This window comes from Mytilus californianus, unplaced genomic scaffold (assembly GCF_021869535.1).
Source record: "Mytilus californianus isolate M0D057914Y unplaced genomic scaffold, xbMytCali1.0.p SCAF_5, whole genome shotgun sequence".
NCBI lineage: Eukaryota > Metazoa > Mollusca > Bivalvia > Mytilida > Mytilidae > Mytilus > Mytilus californianus.
In genome coordinates, this window is record NW_026262701.1 from 109,547,786 (window position 1) to 109,565,918 (window position 18,133).

At 30.9% G+C, this 18,133-nt stretch overlaps 2 protein-coding genes and 1 long non-coding RNA gene across 8 annotated transcripts in view; all 3 read left to right on the plus strand.

Moving 5' to 3' along the window:
* Window positions 1–18,133, plus strand: part of LOC127700558 (lachesin-like) — a 208,970-nt gene that overhangs the window by 85,630 nt on the left and 105,207 nt on the right. The gene's annotated exons all lie outside the window — the stretch shown is intronic.
* Window positions 1–18,133, plus strand: part of LOC127700561 (lachesin-like) — a 99,860-nt gene that overhangs the window by 53,269 nt on the left and 28,458 nt on the right. Inside the window, exon 1 of one of the 4 annotated variants that reach the window (XM_052204114.1) lies at window positions 16,275–16,584. The exons of 2 other annotated variants lie outside the window; for them this stretch is intronic. In XM_052204114.1, the coding sequence (XP_052060074.1) occupies window positions 16,536–16,584 (49 nt within the window). In that variant the 5' untranslated portion in view covers window positions 16,275–16,535. Of the gene's footprint in view, window positions 1–16,274; window positions 16,585–18,133 lie in introns of those variants that run through there. One more of the 4 variants, XM_052204117.1, reaches the window with a different exon arrangement.
* Window positions 1,527–10,672, plus strand: LOC127700567 (uncharacterized). The gene is made up of 3 exons (XR_007981643.1): window positions 1,527–1,567; window positions 9,533–9,689; window positions 10,368–10,672. It is a non-coding gene; the product is annotated as an uncharacterized LOC127700567 (long non-coding RNA).

Here is an 18,133-nt window from a genome sequence, read left to right on the forward strand (position 1 = left end):
ATGAAAAGCAATATAGTCTCATTTTTTTATGTTAACAAGTTGCAGAAATTTAAAAATTCAAAATGTTCAAACACTTTGTTAGTCCTAAAAAGTTCATGCAATCCCAAGAATTCTAAGCCTTTACACATATGGTGAAAAATCTCTTTGGAAGCTAAGAATTTATGCATCATCAATCATTGTCCTTTGGTCTATAGGTAAATATTTGTCTAATTGGCAATCATACATTTCATTATTTTCGAATACTTTCAAACAAAATGTCTCAGCTTAAAAGTCAGACTGAAAAAAGTATACCAATGTAGAAAAGTGTTTAGATTCACAAGTATGTATATTGACTTTTGGTTTGAATTGTATTTTCTACAGTCATCAAGTATATTTCAAGCATAATATGCCATTATATAGATGTTAATGGATGTATATATATATCTTCTTTACTTAGCAAATCCTACAGCAGAAGTTATATGGTACAAAGAAAACAAAGCAACACAAGAAAAAGAACCGATTCAGGACAATGACAAATACACATTAGAACAACAAGATGATCCGCAATTGAAGGTTGATGAGAAATTTTATACTCTTTCAATAAAAACTGTACAAGGAAATGATTATGGAGATTATTATTGTACAGGGAAAAATGAACATGGCGAAAATGAAGCTAAATGTCAACTTTTTAGTATGTATATTGTATCTATCATAAGCTGTCATGTTGTCATTGATCTGCTGTAGGCCATTACTTAGAAATTTTATTTTTTGTGGGTTGTGTGCATCATATATATTTATGATGCATATTCTTAAATATTGAAATAGTGTAGAGGACAGTATTCCATAAGCAGTGGTTGTTTTGGAATGCGGACTCGCGGAATTAACCCATTATTCCTTCAAATGCTGCCCTATCAAAGTCACCATGCGTTTCTTGGACGCTTGATTTTTCTGAAATGCCACGCAAAATGTTTGTTAAGTGCGGCCACCTCCGTGAAATATTGTTCAAACACGTTTTAAGGGTACATTTTGTTTTTATGATGTTAAAAAAGGTCAATCAGAACTACTCTATTGGCAAATGCTCGTACAATACCGGCTAGGCAGAATACAGGAGAAAGAAAACGCCCAAAATCCTATCATAATTCGATTCATCCATTATGCTGATAAACGGTTTTTGTTAACGAATCAAATGTAGCCGGAAAGAATAGCCGCATGGCTGATGATTTGCGTCCGTGCATAAAGGAAGTCCGGAAAGAACTTGCCAAAATCGAATATAAGATTAGGTCAGAAGAAAAAACTCTAAACGCGTATTCGGCATTCAAGAGTCACTGCTCTCCTCGAAACAATCAATAGTGCAAGAGATCAGTGGCAAGTTCGCAAGGAATTCCGTTGTTGCTTACTTGTACGGAACCTTCTGGTACTCTGTCACATTGTGTAATAAGTTTACTGACTCTGCTATTGAATATATTTCATATATCTGCTTTATGCCCCTAGCAAAATACATATAATGCTAAATATATAAATTTGTTCATTTTACTATTTTCAGATCTATTTACTCTTTTCTTATACATTTAAGAATACTACTATGAGTGTAAGTATATGTATGTGCTTACATGTACTTCTATGTGCTTTTTGTGCTAGTTTTTGTTAATAATACTGCAAATGAGCGATGAATACAAGACTAAAATTATCTGCTTTACTCTCACTTATACAATCAAACATACAAAAAAATCAATGTTATATAACTTCTAAATTAACTAATTAAATATGAACGAATCAATGAAAAATAATTTCAGAAAAAAAATTCTTAAATAAGTTCCTTATTTGTAGACAACTTGTATACATGTGTATATTTATTTGTTATGGTGTAATATTATCACACACTGAAATGTTACTGTTTAATTGATAAATGACTTTTGAGAGGATAGTTTTTGGTTTTGGGTTAAATCAAAGATGTATTTATTCCTTATGGCCATTTTATTTGCTTTAGGCTTAGAATGCTTTACTGTTGAGACATGTTTGCATTGCCTATATATATATATATATATATATATTAAAATGATTATTTCTGTGATTGTATCATACGATCTTTTACGATAGATATTTAGCTAATCTGCAATCAATTTCATCATCATGCCTAATATATCATGTACTGTGTTACAACTCTAGATTCTACTGACGAGGAAAGGTAACACTAGGCCACCGAAAGCTGAATTGTTAGTTCATTCTAGGTGGCCGAGTGGTCTAGAGCGAGGGACATAGTGCAGGCGGTGTTGTCTCGATATCCCAATAGCATGAGTTCGAATCCCGGCGAGGGAAGAACAAAAATTTGCTTCCGCAAATTTGCACATTTAACATTGAAATGGCTTAACTCAATCAAAAGACATATTAACACCAGTGAACATACACCGAACAAATAAATTTGATCTATGATACAATGTAAATACAAAATAAATAAACTAAGGGAAGAATACGTACATGTATATATTCATCACATTTGTGCCATATATTATTTTTGCAGTTATCTCCCTTGATTAGTGATTAATCTTTAAAGAGCCAGTACTATTTTGACAAAATTATCAATAAAAATCCAAATTTTTAAACAAGATTTATAACATGCCTCTTGAAAACTTTGATTCTTTTTGTCAAACTTTATAAACACCTTGAAATAAGTCTATATTTTGGTAAAAGTTTAAACTATGTAAAATAATGTCCATTTGCACTTGCAATAGCAGTTTCAATTGACATGGTTAAAGTTGGGGGTTATTTTTTTGGCTGCCATGTTGGAACTTGAAGATTTTTCTTATTTAACTAACCAAATTTAAATATCATAAGTACAAGCAAGTCTGATGAAAGATCTTACTAAATCATAGTGATAAATTAAACCAAACTTCTACGTCATTTGGTCGAGAGTTGTCTCATTGGCAATCATACCACATCTTCTTATTTTTATATTAAACAAATGAAAACAATATTCTCTTAGTCTAGCAGCCAGTAAAACAAGATTTATGAAAGAGTTTTTACACATTACTCTCTAATATGGCAACCAAGGGAAATAACTCTATTTAAATTACAACAATAATGAAAAGTATCTATTATGGTACAGATACCTTAAGGGTATTTGTCTGCTGGAAATTAAAAATAACAAGTTTGATATATGTCTTTTTTAATATGAATGGGACATTAATGAAAATAATGGAAAACTATATATAAGTCTGTGATCTTATTTTTAGAGATAAATGCATTTGATATAAAAATTTGGTGATAAAAGGATCTCTTTGTTTCTCCTGAGAAATTTATGTTGATAAACTTTCTAAAAAAGGTAGAAGAAATAACAAAAATTAAGGGCATACTATTTTGATTCAATACCTCAGAAAAAAGCTAGAGGCATAACAAAATATTAATGAAAAGTTTGTGACCCTTAACTATTTTAAAAAAGCTCCTCGTTATATGTCTTCAAAAATGATTTATGTTCATAATTTATTTCTTTGAAAAAGAAATTTCATTTTTGCAACTTTTTATTGATTAATTTGTAATCATATGTATTTTTATACTTTTCATGTAATATTTTTGTACATTTGTATACTATGTAATATATGTACAGATTTACTGTGATCATTTCATATTTATTATTATGTATTTGTAGTTATTGTGAAGACACAAACCTCTGAAATATTTTTAGAATCTCTAAGGTTTATTTGTTCTATCAGTCTTACATTTATATACTTTTTTTCAATTTAATACATTTGTGTCTTTTTAATGTGTTATTTTTATAAATTTACTGAATGCATAATATCAAGTTTTTCCCATTGAGATTTGGTTATTAGTGGGCCCTTTATCCTGTATCTCTACATGTTTAAATAAAATATTCCTTGACATAATTTATAATATCCTTTATCCAGGAAAATAATATTCAAAAGAAAGACTAAATATCCCATATCCAAAAGTGTGCTCACCCATATCCTGTTACTGGATGATTGTGTTTATTATAAGTTACCCTTATTTAGTATCAGTTGCACTAGTTGATCAGTTATGTATAAAGTGTAGGTTAAATGTCATTGTATTATATATATCATGATTTACTTGTGTTTTTGTTTCAATCTGATCATCCCTGACCACATTTACTCTTGCGTTGCTTTAATCATACAGTTGATGCATAGGAGTCAGCATTTGATTTTGTGTCACTTTTTCGCTTTTCTGCATGGTATGTTTCTGATGCTATTCAAGAGCAAAAAACCCTATTTGAGCAATATTTTCTAGAGGAAATGAGGTTTTGCACATATTTCACCAACTGAAATATTTGTAAATATCATTGATTTTTGGAGTTTCCATCATAAATGAGGACTTTGCCAGATTTCTTTAAAGTTAAAAAATAAAGTGAGAATTGCATACATGTCAAACTCTTAACTTCTGAAAACTTCTTAATTGTTACCAAACAAACTTGAACATAAACTTTAAGAAAAGTGTGGTAAAGTTATTCACATTATCATTTTAAATTTCATTTGTTAAATATTATCAGAGGGAAACTTAGATTTCTTACGTTACTTTTGATTTTTAAGTTTATTCAAGATTTCTACCAGATAATCAGATTCATTCATATTTTATCTAGAAACTAAGAATTATGTATTAATACTTTACAGAGAGAATGTTTGACTTTTTAAACATTTTTGATTAGTTTACATTTAATGTTATAATTTTTCACTAGTATACTCTTGGAGTGAAACTACTACATATGGTTTGAACCTGAATGTAAAAGGATTTTGTTTTTATGCCCCCGCCGTAGCGGAGGGGGCATCAAGTTTTACTCTTGTCCGTCTGTACGTCCGTACGTACGTACGTTCGTACGTCAAAAAATTGGTTTCCGTTCTCTAACTTTAGTTTACCACAACCAAATGTTATGAAATTATACATCATGCTTATTACTACAGAACACAGATCAAGTTTGAATGTTGGTGGCGTTACTTTTGTCGTTCTAGAGTTATGCACCTTTACAAATGGAAAAATTGCTGAATTTTTCGTTTCCGTTCTCTAACTTTAGTTTGCCTCAACCAAATATTATGAACTTATACACAATGCTAATTAATACAAAACACAGATCAAGTTTGAATTTTGGTGGCGTCACATTTACTGTTCTAGAGTTATGCTCCTTTACAAATGTAAAAATTGCTGAATTTTTCGTTTCCGTTCTCTAACTTTAGTTTGTCTCAACCAAATGTTATGAAACTTATGCACAATGCTTATAACACAAAACACAGATCAAATTTGAATTTTGGCGGTGTCACTTTTTCCGTTCTAGAGTTATGCCCCTGTACAAATGAAAAAAATGCCGAATTTTTCGTTGCCGTTCTCTTACTTAAGTTTGCCTCAACGAAACGTTATGAAACTTATACACAATGCTTATGACAACAAAACTCAGATCAAGTACAAATTTGGGTAGCGTCAGTTTTACAATTCTTGAGTTATGTTCCTTTATAACATTATATGCAAGCTGAGGCATCATCTGTGTCACATGGACACATTCCCCATTTATTTTTATAATGAACAATGTTTTGGTCAGGATTTGGGAAATATAAATTTAATGATTTTAATTATAATTTATAAACCTTCAATAAAAGAAGATGTGGTATAATAAATGATTTTGGCATTATCTAACAATCAGTAGACGGCAGAAATTTAGAATCCAACTTAAGATGTAATTCATTAACAAATTGTTTACTGTCAGTTGATGGCGCAATAAATATTAGAACAAGGAAAATACGTTTAATTTTGATATAGCTTTTTCACACTTAATGAATACCTGATAGCCTTGCAACTAAATGAATTCATGAAGCAATGTTAATTCCATATAATAATTCCTATCTTTGCATTATTTAAAACAGTTCCATCTAATTGAAGATATTTTTTGTTTGTTTTTTGACTTGTTCCTATTTTTGTGTTTTTATAATCAATGTGAATTAGTTGAAATAGAATTGTATCGTACAAGCTATGTTTATAACTAAGTATTGTATAGACATAAGTTTTCTACATCTTCATTTTGTTATGATTTATCATTGATGATTGATTTATGAGATTAGAACTACAGTAACTGTTGCCAAAATTTATGACTATGCATTTACACTCAACTGACTCTAAAACCTTAATGTTATTTATTATAAGTTGTCTGCTCATTTACCAGTTGTTCCTTTTAATGTCTTTTAGCTGTTACGGAAACACACCTTTTGGTCAATTCAGGAACCAGAGTTAATCACATTCTCATATAGGATGCTTAGTTAGATATTATCAGATATTTTTTAAAGAATCCTCTTTTCCAAACTTTTTTACTTTAATGCTTTTGTGATTTGATTAATAATAATTGTTGATAACCTTTAACATTATTAAACATGATCAGAAATGGAAGAGAAAAGACAAAAGACAAAATATAGTTGATAACTAAAATAAACTTCAAGCATGAACAGTCTGAAATTAATATACTGAACATTTAAGATATTAGGTTTATATTCTTTTTTATCAAAGCAGGTTCTTTTGAACTTCTACTTTATTCTAGAATACTCATTTTCTGAGATTTAGTTGTATCAGTCAATTCTCAACGAGACTTATTTAAAAATTATGAATGAAATTGTTTCAATTTATATGAAATCAGTTAATATTATGAAATAAAATTTGTATAATTTGAATTGTTTTGTTCTTCTCTTCAAATAAGTTACTTTGATAAAAAAGAAATTGAATGCAAAAGAGATGAAAACGAACTAATAGATATAAGAGAAAGTACAGGTAAAAGGGTCATTATGTTCACCTACGTATGCTCTAAGAAGACAATTTGATGAACAAGGAGCTCTAGTTAAAAAGTCCTGGCCAGATTAAATATCCACTTCGATAGGCAAAATCGACCTATCGACTTATAGCTTGGTTGTAGAGCACCTGCTACCAGGCAAGACTATTGTACAGTATGTATAATCTCTCTTCCCCAAGCCTGCTCCACTCAACACAAAACACTTCTGCATTTCTACCTAAAGAAAACGGGTCCGATGACTTACAGAAAAAAGCGACGATTTACAGAAAAGAACAGAAAAGGACAGAAAAGGACCAAAATGAACGGAAAAGAACAGAAAAGAACCGAAAAGGAAATCGATTTTTTCTTTGTAATCGAAGGAGACTAGCAAATTGCAAAATCATTAAAGTCTATAAATGAAAATATAGTTTCCAAAAAACTTTCTTATTAGGTTTTGAAACCTTATATTGCGACAGGACTAACTTGCATGTGAAAAATTACCCTCTTATAATTACAGGTATCTTATATACTACAAGTAGGAGCTATTCAAATGAATTTTGAAAAAGCTTATACATTAATTTATGTGTTATATTTATTTATGTATTTAATAATATCGACTGCATCTTTCATCCGCTTTCTCTTCCTTTTCCCAATCTGGTAAATTTTTTGCCTTTCCAATCTGTAGATTTAATCAATTTTGTATCTCCGTGTGCATTTCCTCACTTTTTTCATTCTCCTAAGATCTCTTGTTTAATTTCTCTTTCTACTTCATGCGTCTTACTATCTCTCTGACACCCTTTCTCATTCAACTTATAAATATATAGACGAACTATTTACATATATATAAATATAACTACATTAAATTGCGCACAGGTTTTTTATTTGTTAATAATCTCCATGCACAAGATATTGCTATTTAAAAAATATAATATGCATATGAACAAATATTTTAATAATAAGATTAAAATCCTTGATAAAAAATATAAATGATAATTTATCATACTGGTCCAATTTTTATTTTTTAACTTCGAACAGGCCTTGGAGAAGAAATTTTCAAAGAAAGAACTAAAATAACACAGAAGTGTACTTTTTAGCTCATCTAGCCTTACGCGTCATGCCAAGTATTGTCATTACTTAAAACCATTGGATAAAAAAAAACATACGATATCTTCTACAATTTCGACATTTAAACGAAATCTTTTACTAATGATACTGGGAAGATCCTTAACTAATTTACAGTTTTTGTGGTCAAACCCAAGTAGGAAATGACCACCACAAAGGAACATAAATATAACCATACAAATAGTACATGCATGCAGGTTCTTAGATACCATTTCGCATATTAAAATCACATCATGCAGAAATGACCGAATGTGTTTCTCTCCAAATTTTGAGTTTTGCTGCAGTATCCAAAATCAAAGTTGTGGAACATATTTTATCAGAATCATTGGTAATCCATGCAATAAGTGTCTCCTCCATGAGAGTCTTGAACATTAAAACTAAATATTAAATAAACGACACTGCTTATTTTTAGTGTTTGGTACAGGTTGGCTGTCACTGTGCAACACAGTTTAACATAGAACCTTATGGGAAAAACAGAGCACTATTTTTGTCAGAAAACACTGTCAAACATCCAAATATACTATCCACACTGATCTGTGTCCACACTTGTATAGTTTTAAAATAAAACCAAAAACGCAGAAAGGGAGAAAAATCATTATTTAAGGACAAATAATATTAAGGAGTTCATTTCCAATTAAGTTATCTTCACATATTTGTTTGTCGTATACGGCTGATCTATTTCCGCTAACATTTTCTTTCAATCTATAACAATTTCAATAGTAAAAAATCAAGTTTACAGTTTATTTATTTAATGGCAATTTGTAGCATCTGGGACTTACATGAATAATACAGTCTCTTTGTCACAGGTTGTTTATTCCTTCATTTTTTTTGAAATTCAATGACTAAATGCTAGTTTTATTTAAAAACAACAACATTATTTTATTGTAATGCTTATTGTATTTCGATACTATGCAAATAAAAGTTTTTGATGTGTTCATCAAAAGACACATTTTGTTTTTATGGTGTATAACAGGAGTGATTTATATTGTATAGTGTGCAAATGATTACTTGTACATATTTAAATTTTTTTTTTAACTAAAAACCAAGTTATACTGTCTTTTTTTTTTGTGTCCACATATCCCTATAAAATATACAATCTAAGTTAGAGTTATGCGTTCATTTATTACGAGGAATGGTTAACAATATCAAAATTTCGTGTGTATATGGATATGAAATAAATATATGTATGCTCTTTTCGGTTCCTCTTCTGTTCTTTTTGGTCCTTTTTGGTCCTTTTCTGTTCTTTTCTGTCGCTCCTTTCAGAGAAATTTACAGCTATTCTTTTTTCACAGATCCAAAAATAATTTCTAGAAAGCTATCACTTATGTTAAAATCATGTAAAGATTAGCTTGTTGATAATAAATTGTCTCTTCATTTAGAAAAGACTGAAAGCATTTTATTTGAACCAAAGAGAAAACTTCAAAATGTTAATGAAAATGATTTTTCTATTGAATGTGATAATATTAAAGTTGAGAGTAAATCAAATGTGAAATATTTAGGTATCATTTTGGACAAATTCTTTATCATAATTATTTATAATACATGTATTTTGTTGGTAAATTTGTATTATTGTGTTGATGATGACAATGTTAAAATTTAATTTTCATGTGACGAATTTAATTAAAACATTTAGTAATTGTATGTACATATACTTTGAATTTACAGGATGGAGAAAGATGTTCACTAATGGATTAAAACAGAGGACTTTTACATATAAAACATATTGCAACAACACATTATAGTATAGTGGTGTACATTTGTTCATGTTGGAAGCAAAATTATTTTTGTTAGTTGAAAACAATATGACTACAAAATATTAGGGGTAAGTAACCAAAAAGTGTCTGTTTAGGGTTACAAAAGTGGGCTACTTACAATGTACTAATGTTTCAATCCCCCAAAGTATGAAACAAATATAATATACATGTACATTGTATTCAAACTGTTTTAATTAGGGAAACAGACTGTGCAAATAGTCTGCATTTAATGGTCAGACAAGAAAGTTCCTAATGGAATAAGTAGGGGCGGCTGGCACTAAAAATAAATTCTAAAATAGGACAAGTAATCCTTCACAGACTTTAAGGCACAATGGTATACTTTTATTCTATTATCTATGTTCTGTAAATGTCAATATTGTTGACTTCAGATTTATTTCTTCATTACAAAGAATGAAAGGAACAGTAATTAAAATTTCATATATATGATTGAAAAGAATATAAGGGAAGTAATTCTTACATGATGTGCATCATATCCTGATGAAGTGTTAACATGAGGTTCCTGAAAGCTTTTATTTTAAAATTTTTTACTAACCACCTTTACCAAAATTATTGAAAATTTATTCAATTTGACCATTTTTTTCAGATAATAGATCTTATTTGAGTAGACCATATTGGGGTCATAGATGGACATAACAATGAAATACAATATCATAATTATCATTCTTTATAACCTTTAATTGATTTAACAAACTTAATTTAAAAACCAAATATTTTCTTATTTTCAGTAAACAACAGATCCTGTGAGAGGAATAATTTTACTGGAGGATAAAATTTTAATACCTGGAATCAGCAATTTATATGAAATGTGTTAAGAGAGATGTATTCATGTGCAGAATTGTTTCTTAGGTGGTAACCCCACCAGATAACCCAGCTTGTTCTAGTGATTATTACATGTAGCAGAAATGTTTGCTGAACTAATGAAGCATTCAATAAATGAAACTTTTGCAGACTATGGGCTCCTACTTTCCACACAAGTGTTGTGAAAAGAGGAATTTTAGACATAACAGACCCATCAACATTAAAATGGAGATGTGGATAAGTGTAATGTATTTTGTAATAAATTCAGATATTGACTTTATTTATGTTATGAAATTTTCAAAAACAGTAAATTTTGCAACTACATATTCGGTTGTAAAAAGAACAAAATAAAACATAAGCAATAATATAACAGTGATATTGCTTTGCTGAATCTTCCCTGTGGCCTCAAGTGTTTAACTTTTATTTTGCATAAGTGTAATTGTTTTCCTTGAATGTTTGAAAGTTTGGTCGATCCTGCACAATTTTTATGATATACAAGGTCAACACTTCATACAATAACTCTAAATGCTTATCCCATTATCCTGAAATTTTAACACAAAATTAGGATTGACGAAACAAAACTCCCTTTTGCTTTTGACGAATTCAAGTTTTATCATTCAAGAATTATTGGACTTTGTTCATGGAAAATTAGACACCTACTCAAATGTACAAGAACTCAACTTTGCTTTGATACTTTCTCGAGAAATTGTATCTCAAGGCTAGACTTGATCAAATAAGCTCAATATTGTAATTTTAGAGTTATGATACTTATTTCATACAGAATTGAGTATTTATCACATATCATAATGATACTTAAGGATGTTTGCTGCTCTTGTTTTTGACTTTTTTGTCAGATATTCGGAATCCTCTAGTTTTATCCATGTATTGCCAATAAAAAAAAATTCCCGCTAACCCCTATTTTTCTGTTCATTATTTTAATACATTTAGTTTGACAAGCCATTTATGAAAATCTTATAAAATCCTTGTTATTTTTTCATAGTTTTTGAAAGAAAAAAGGTGCCAATGTTAAATGTATGAAAAATCTAGAGAGAATCATTTCCCTCCAAATTTTCAATTGATTATACCTCGAAAACAAGGTCACGGACCTATCATTTTTTTCTGCTTTTTAATTTCTGTTATTTATATACTATCAATTTATAACAATCATTTAAAAATCTTGTTATTTTTAAACAGAGGAGCGAACATCCTTAATCTAGTATGCAGCTATTGCTTGGATTGATTTCCTTCACTTTTGACCTGTTGTTGATATTGAGTGAAACAATTTAATTATTTTAACCCAATCAATTGTGGGGGGAGGGGTCTATGCCACCTGCATACAACACTGCATAACTATATCATAGCACAAGCTATAATACAGTCAATCACACAACATAGCCCCTGCCACCAAAAAGAGAATATAGGTGTACAACAGACAAAAAATATCTCATATGGCTAGCTATCCTATGAAATATTTCATTGATATTTTTATATGTAATTGTTTTTTGGATGTACTTACTTATTAAAGGTATTATAGTTCCCTTTCAGTTGGCCTGGTTTAGACTTGATAACAGTTCTTATATAAAAAAAAAAGAAGATGTGGTATGATTCAATGCCAATGAGACAACTCTACACCAGATACCAAATGACGTAGAGGTTAACAACTACAGGTCACTGACAGCCTTCAACAATGAGCAATGGGTCAGAAGGATTTATAAAATAAATAACCTGGCCTGGTAGGAACTGAAAATAAATAACGTGACACAAGGAAGGCTGATAATATTCTGCATCTCAAAATGCAGGGTAGACATGATATATAAGGATACAGATGTATACAAAAGTGAAAATAAATTTAGAAAAAATGAGCATGTGTAGCAATAGATCAGATACAAATAAATAAGTAAATTCAGAAAAAATCTTACTGCACCCCCCTCCCATCACCTAGAATATCAAATGGTTGTTCCCCAAAGATACTGCACGGTGAATTTTAAAAAGTAAAGTCACAGACAGTTTAAACATACACAGCAAACCAGAAATTAAGAAGCATGAACCCATAAAAATGACATACGCCTTTGCCTAGAATTATATTTTAAAAGAGATGAATAGATAACGTGTACTTCAGAAACAAGGTTGCAGTGGGACCACGCCCCCGTAGTGGGAACTCAAAAAAATAAAGGTAACCCTCTCCATTTCTACTCGATAGAATTGCCTAATGTTTTCATAACATGTACATTATGTCCCAAAGATTACTATATGAAATTATAAAAAAAATCTAGGCGGAGATTTTTCTTTTGAAACAGCTGATAGACTAACTTTAAATTAAATTAAATTTAACAGTTGCGTAGTTGGACAAACTAGTTTAACCCCGCAACATTCTGTATTCTGCCTGTCCCAAGTCAGGAGCCTGTAATTCAGTGGACTGGTTGTCGTGTTTTGCTGTATGTCATATTGTTTTTCGTTCATTATTTTGTACATAAATTAGGCCGTTAGTTTTCTCGTTTGAATTGTTTTACATTTGTCATTTCTGGGCCTTTTATAGCTGACTATGCGGTTTTGGTTTTAATCATTGTTGAAGGTCGTACGGTGACCTATAGTTGTTAATTTCTGTGTCATTTGGTCTCTTGTGAAGAGTTGTCTCATTGGCAATCATACCACATCTTCTTATTTTTATACCTACTGATGGGCAGCGAAAAACAACTTACGAGGTCAACTAAATAGAAACAGACGAACGAATCATCATCAATGGATACAAAGGTAATGGTTCACCCTTGCTTTTGGCTGTATTAAGCAAAGATCTGCAAACATCGTGTAAAAGCTGAGCAATATTTATGATACAACATTATGTATACATGATTCTAAGATTCCTGCCATGTTTGTCAGTGAATAAACTAAAAAAAACTGTCTTGTTTTGTTTTAAAATACAACCTCAGTGTGGTAATGGTTCGAGGAACATTTCACGTTGTAGATACAGTCAGTCGAAAACTTATGCGTGGTTGTGAATTATTGAAAAGTAAATCTCTCTCACCAGTTACTTTAAACAAAAATGCAAGCCTCCTGTCCTTTTTGGTTGCAAAACAGTCAATTACGTTATCAATGTTAATGGGCGTCTCCCTGTATGTGTGAAGGATACATAGACCCGAAAGTCGTTCTGTTGTCATCGTAAGGGTACCAATGTCAGGGTATGAAGGACCATGTACATTATGGAACGAAGTTGAACTGCACGCAAAGTCATTTGACTGCTTGTTTGACTTTCTGGCTTCCGGATTGAAGATCATCTTGTAAAGCCTGTGTGTCTGTACTGTCAGATGAAATGGTATTATCAAAATTATTATGGGTTAAGCAATTGTCAATTCTGCGTTGCGTTGTTACTAAGCAGAACACCCGCAGTCACAATATTCGTCTGCCATAAAAAGAGGGGAAATAAAGCGCAGGGGACTGGAACAAACGCCGGGAGTCTGAGAAGTGATGTCGTTGACTTCAACAACTTTCCACCCCCTCTCTCTCTCTTTCTCCGCCTCTTTTTATATTTTATTTTATTATTATTTTTTTTTAATTTTATCTATTTATTTTTATCAAAACGATGTTGAAGCCTTGGCTTCCGAGCTTCCTTCCGCCTAGCTACGGTACAAAAATAGTGACTTCTTCAATTTCGAAAAAAAACTACAGTTCAACAATTATTGACAAATATTGTTATTTATAAAGGAGTTAAATAACTAGGAATTCACCTTTTGGAGAGATATAAATGAATATTTACTTTTTAAACAGAAACTCTTCTCATTTCTAAATCTACCGCACATGCAAAGAGAAATCTATAAAAAAGAGACACCGACTTTAAAATGGGTACAAATTTTTGGCCTGGCTTGAACAACCCTGTTCTTTACGAAATTCGATGCCAAATACTTCCGAGAACAATATGTAAAAATTTTAGAAAATCGAAGGATAGACATTTTTATGTACCCATTTTGAATATCGCCATTTCATTTTACAGTGCTGAAAGTCAAAATCTTTAATTCTATGTTTAGATATAAAAAACATAAGATTTCCGGTTGTTTTAGAATATAAAAATGACAATAATACGTACTTTCTCATATAAACGTGTTTATAATCAACAATCTTAATCGTCAGTACTTTCTTTGTATTAAACGATTGAAAAAAAAATTAACGAAAGCGCGCCATTTTTCAGTTGAGGTCGGCAGACGCAAAATAGTCCAATTTTGCGTGTAGGATTATTTAGCGCCGCCGAATCACATTTTGGTCAAAAAGGCACATCCGGTTGTCCTACTGTTAGCCAGGAGAGTTTACTATGTAGTTTTACACTATTCTGTAACGTAACTGTACTTATGAAATTAAGTGATTAGAATGATTCATAAATGGGTTATTGACCTGGTTTGGGATAACCGGAAAACAACTCAAATAGGAATAAAACCAAATGTTGTTTACCTGTTACATAAAATAGGATATAAGTTGAGATTGAAGCATTTTCGTCGAGCCTGCGGTATTTATGGATTCCGTCAGCAACACACCTTTTGATCAATTCATGAACCAGAGTTATTCACATTCTCATATAGGATGCTTAGTTCAAGGTGGATAATTGGTATATATTTCCTCAGATAGAATTTTCTTATACTTTGTCAAAATAAAGATTTTACTATGCTTTTTTCAAAAATTTAATAAAAAGTATGGGTCACCGTGCTATCTTTTAAGCTACAAGTCGTGCAAAATTGCCCAAATTTGCATAGATTGTTCATGAAAAAACTCATATTTGTAAATACAAAGAAATTTATGAGATAGAACTTGAAATAAAATTTGAGAAAATAGGTTTTGTAATATGCTTTAAGAAAATAAAAAGAAAAAATGGTGTCACCGAACTTGTTTTCTTGCTACAAATAAAAAATGAAAATTTCACCACCATTCCAGTATAAAGTTTTTACTGTAAAGGTTATCTCCCCTTAAATGGCTTATTTGAAAAATTGATTCTGAAACACACAAATATTTGGTATTTGTTTAAACATTTTGTATAATGCAATAAATCACTTATTTTTCTTTAAACAAATGAACAGTCTTACACATAAATTGCAAATCTGTCTCAAAATGTGCAGATTTAGGCAAAGAACTAGACCGATTGTGTACCGCTATTGTACAATCAAAGATGGCGGTATACAGTGAATCTACCTTAAAAATTATCAGATATTTTTAAAGAATCCTCTTTTCCAAACTTTATACTTTAATGCTTTTGTGATTTGATTAATAATAATTGTTGATCATCTTAAACATTATTAAATATGATCAGAAATGGAAGAGAAAAGACAAAAGATCTCTATGATTATGTGATCCCTAAAAAATATGGTCGATAATTAAAATAAACTTCAAGCATGAACAGTCTGAAATTAGAATACTGAACATTTAAGGTATTAGGTTAACAGACTTCCTGAGAAAAGCAGGTTCTTTTGAACTTCTACTTTATTCTAGAATGCTCATTTTCTGAGATTTAGTTGTATCAGTCAATTCTCAACCAGACTTATTTAAAAATTATGAATGAGATTGTTTCAATTTATATAAAATCAGTTAATATTATGAAATAAAATTTCTATAATTTGAATTATTTTGTTCTTCTCTTCAAATGAGATACTTTAATAAAAAAGAAATTGAATGCAAAAGGAATGAAAAGGAACTTAGTAGATATAATAGAAAGTACAGGTAAAAGGGTCATTATGTTCACCTACGTATGCTCTAAGAAGACTATTTGATGAACAAGGAGGTCTAGTTAAAAAGTCCCAGTCCAGAATAAATATTCACTTCGATAGGTAAAATCGACCTATCAACTTATAGCTTGGTTTGAGTGCACCTGCTACCAGGCAAGACTATTGTACAGTATGTTAGCCGGGAGCGTTTCCAATACATTTACTATGTAGTTTTACACTATTCTGTTACGTAACTGTACTTTAAGTAATTAGAATGATTCATGAGTGGGTTATTGACTTGGTTTTGGGATAACCGGAACGCATAACCAATAGGAATAGAACCAAATGTTGTTTACGTGTTACATGAAACAGGATATAAGTTGAGATCGAAGTTTATAACTGAAGAGTTGACAAAAGATGACAAATGTGCTCTCTATCGTCGTTTTTTCATCAATGTTGTGTATAGGTAAGTATTTTCTCATTTACTTACATTTTTTCAAATTATTAGAATAGTGGGATAATTCAAAACGGGTTCAAATGTTCATAAAATCAGGTGCACATTCACGTATGAAAAAAAAGAACGACAGTATATTTTGTATCACGCAATTAGACCTAAACTTAAATTACAACTCCAATAGATAAGACGGAAAGTAAACACATGTATTCCTGTTAGGCTCATTGCTTTTTATACGACCGCAAAATGTTTGTTGTCGTATAATGGTATGACGTCGTAATTGTCGGCGTCGTCATCGTTGTCCGTAGACATTTTTTTTTCCAGACAATAACTTGAGTATAAGTGTATTGATCTCTTTGAAATTGTACCTCAAGGTTCCATATCACAAAACAAACGTTGGGATTGATTTTGGGGGTTATTGATCTAACTGTTTAGGAATGAGGGGCCCAAAAGAGGCAAAAAACAAGCATTTTTGTCGAGCCTGCGACATATATGTCGCGAAAGCGAGACACATCGATCCTGGATTCCGTCGTCGGCGTCGGCGGCTTCAACATTTGGGTTCAGTCTGTGATTAAAGTTTTTCAGTCATCAATAAATTTGTCAAACCTTTATGGAATTTTATGAAATTTGGACAGAAACATGCTTAGGACGGAAATATAGTATCCACAGCATATTGAAAATATATATATCATTTTCCGCATTTCACTGACAAATGGACTTAGTTTTTATTACAGTTAACAAGTAGATACAGTCTGGGGTTCAAGTTTGTTACGCATCAATTACTTTCGAACATGTAGAATTTTCTGAAACTTTGGCAGAATCTTTTTTATGATTTCGAGACAATGTCTGAAGCAAAATTTTGAAAACATATTGCTTTTTCATTTTAAGTATTTGTCTGATAGATAGACTTAGTTTTTTTACAGTTAACATTTACAGTCAGTCTGGGATTACTTTTTTTAACATGATAACATTGTAAACCGTCTTGGATTGTTATAAAACTTAGACAGAACAGAACCTAAACCTTCTAGACAAAGAAATAGCATCTAAAGAAAAAGTTTGCATTTTTTTTTAATTCTGTATTTTGCCTATAAATGGACTCACTTTTTAAGTCAACATTACACTTTTACACTGATAGCAGTAATCGCAGGCGAGACACAGAGTTCCGCGGAACCCCTTACGAATTTCTTTTCTTGTTTGAGGACAATAGATTGTGTATAAGTGTATGGATGTCTATGAAATTGTACCACAAGGTTCCATACCTCAAAAGGAAGGTTGGATTGCTTTTGGGGGTTATGGCTCAAACCGTTTAGGAATTAGGAGCCAACAAGTGGCAAACAAAATTAGGATTATCTGGTTTCCAGACAATAACTTGAGTATAAGTCTATGGATCTCTATGAAATTGTACCACAAGATTCCATACCAAACATTTCTTGGGGTTCTTTGATATGCAGAATCAAACCGTGTATTTAGATTTTGTATATTGGACCATAATAGGTAAATGTCCAATTTCAAATTTTTAAGTTCTGTAACCACATTCATTCTGTGTAAGAAAACCTATTAT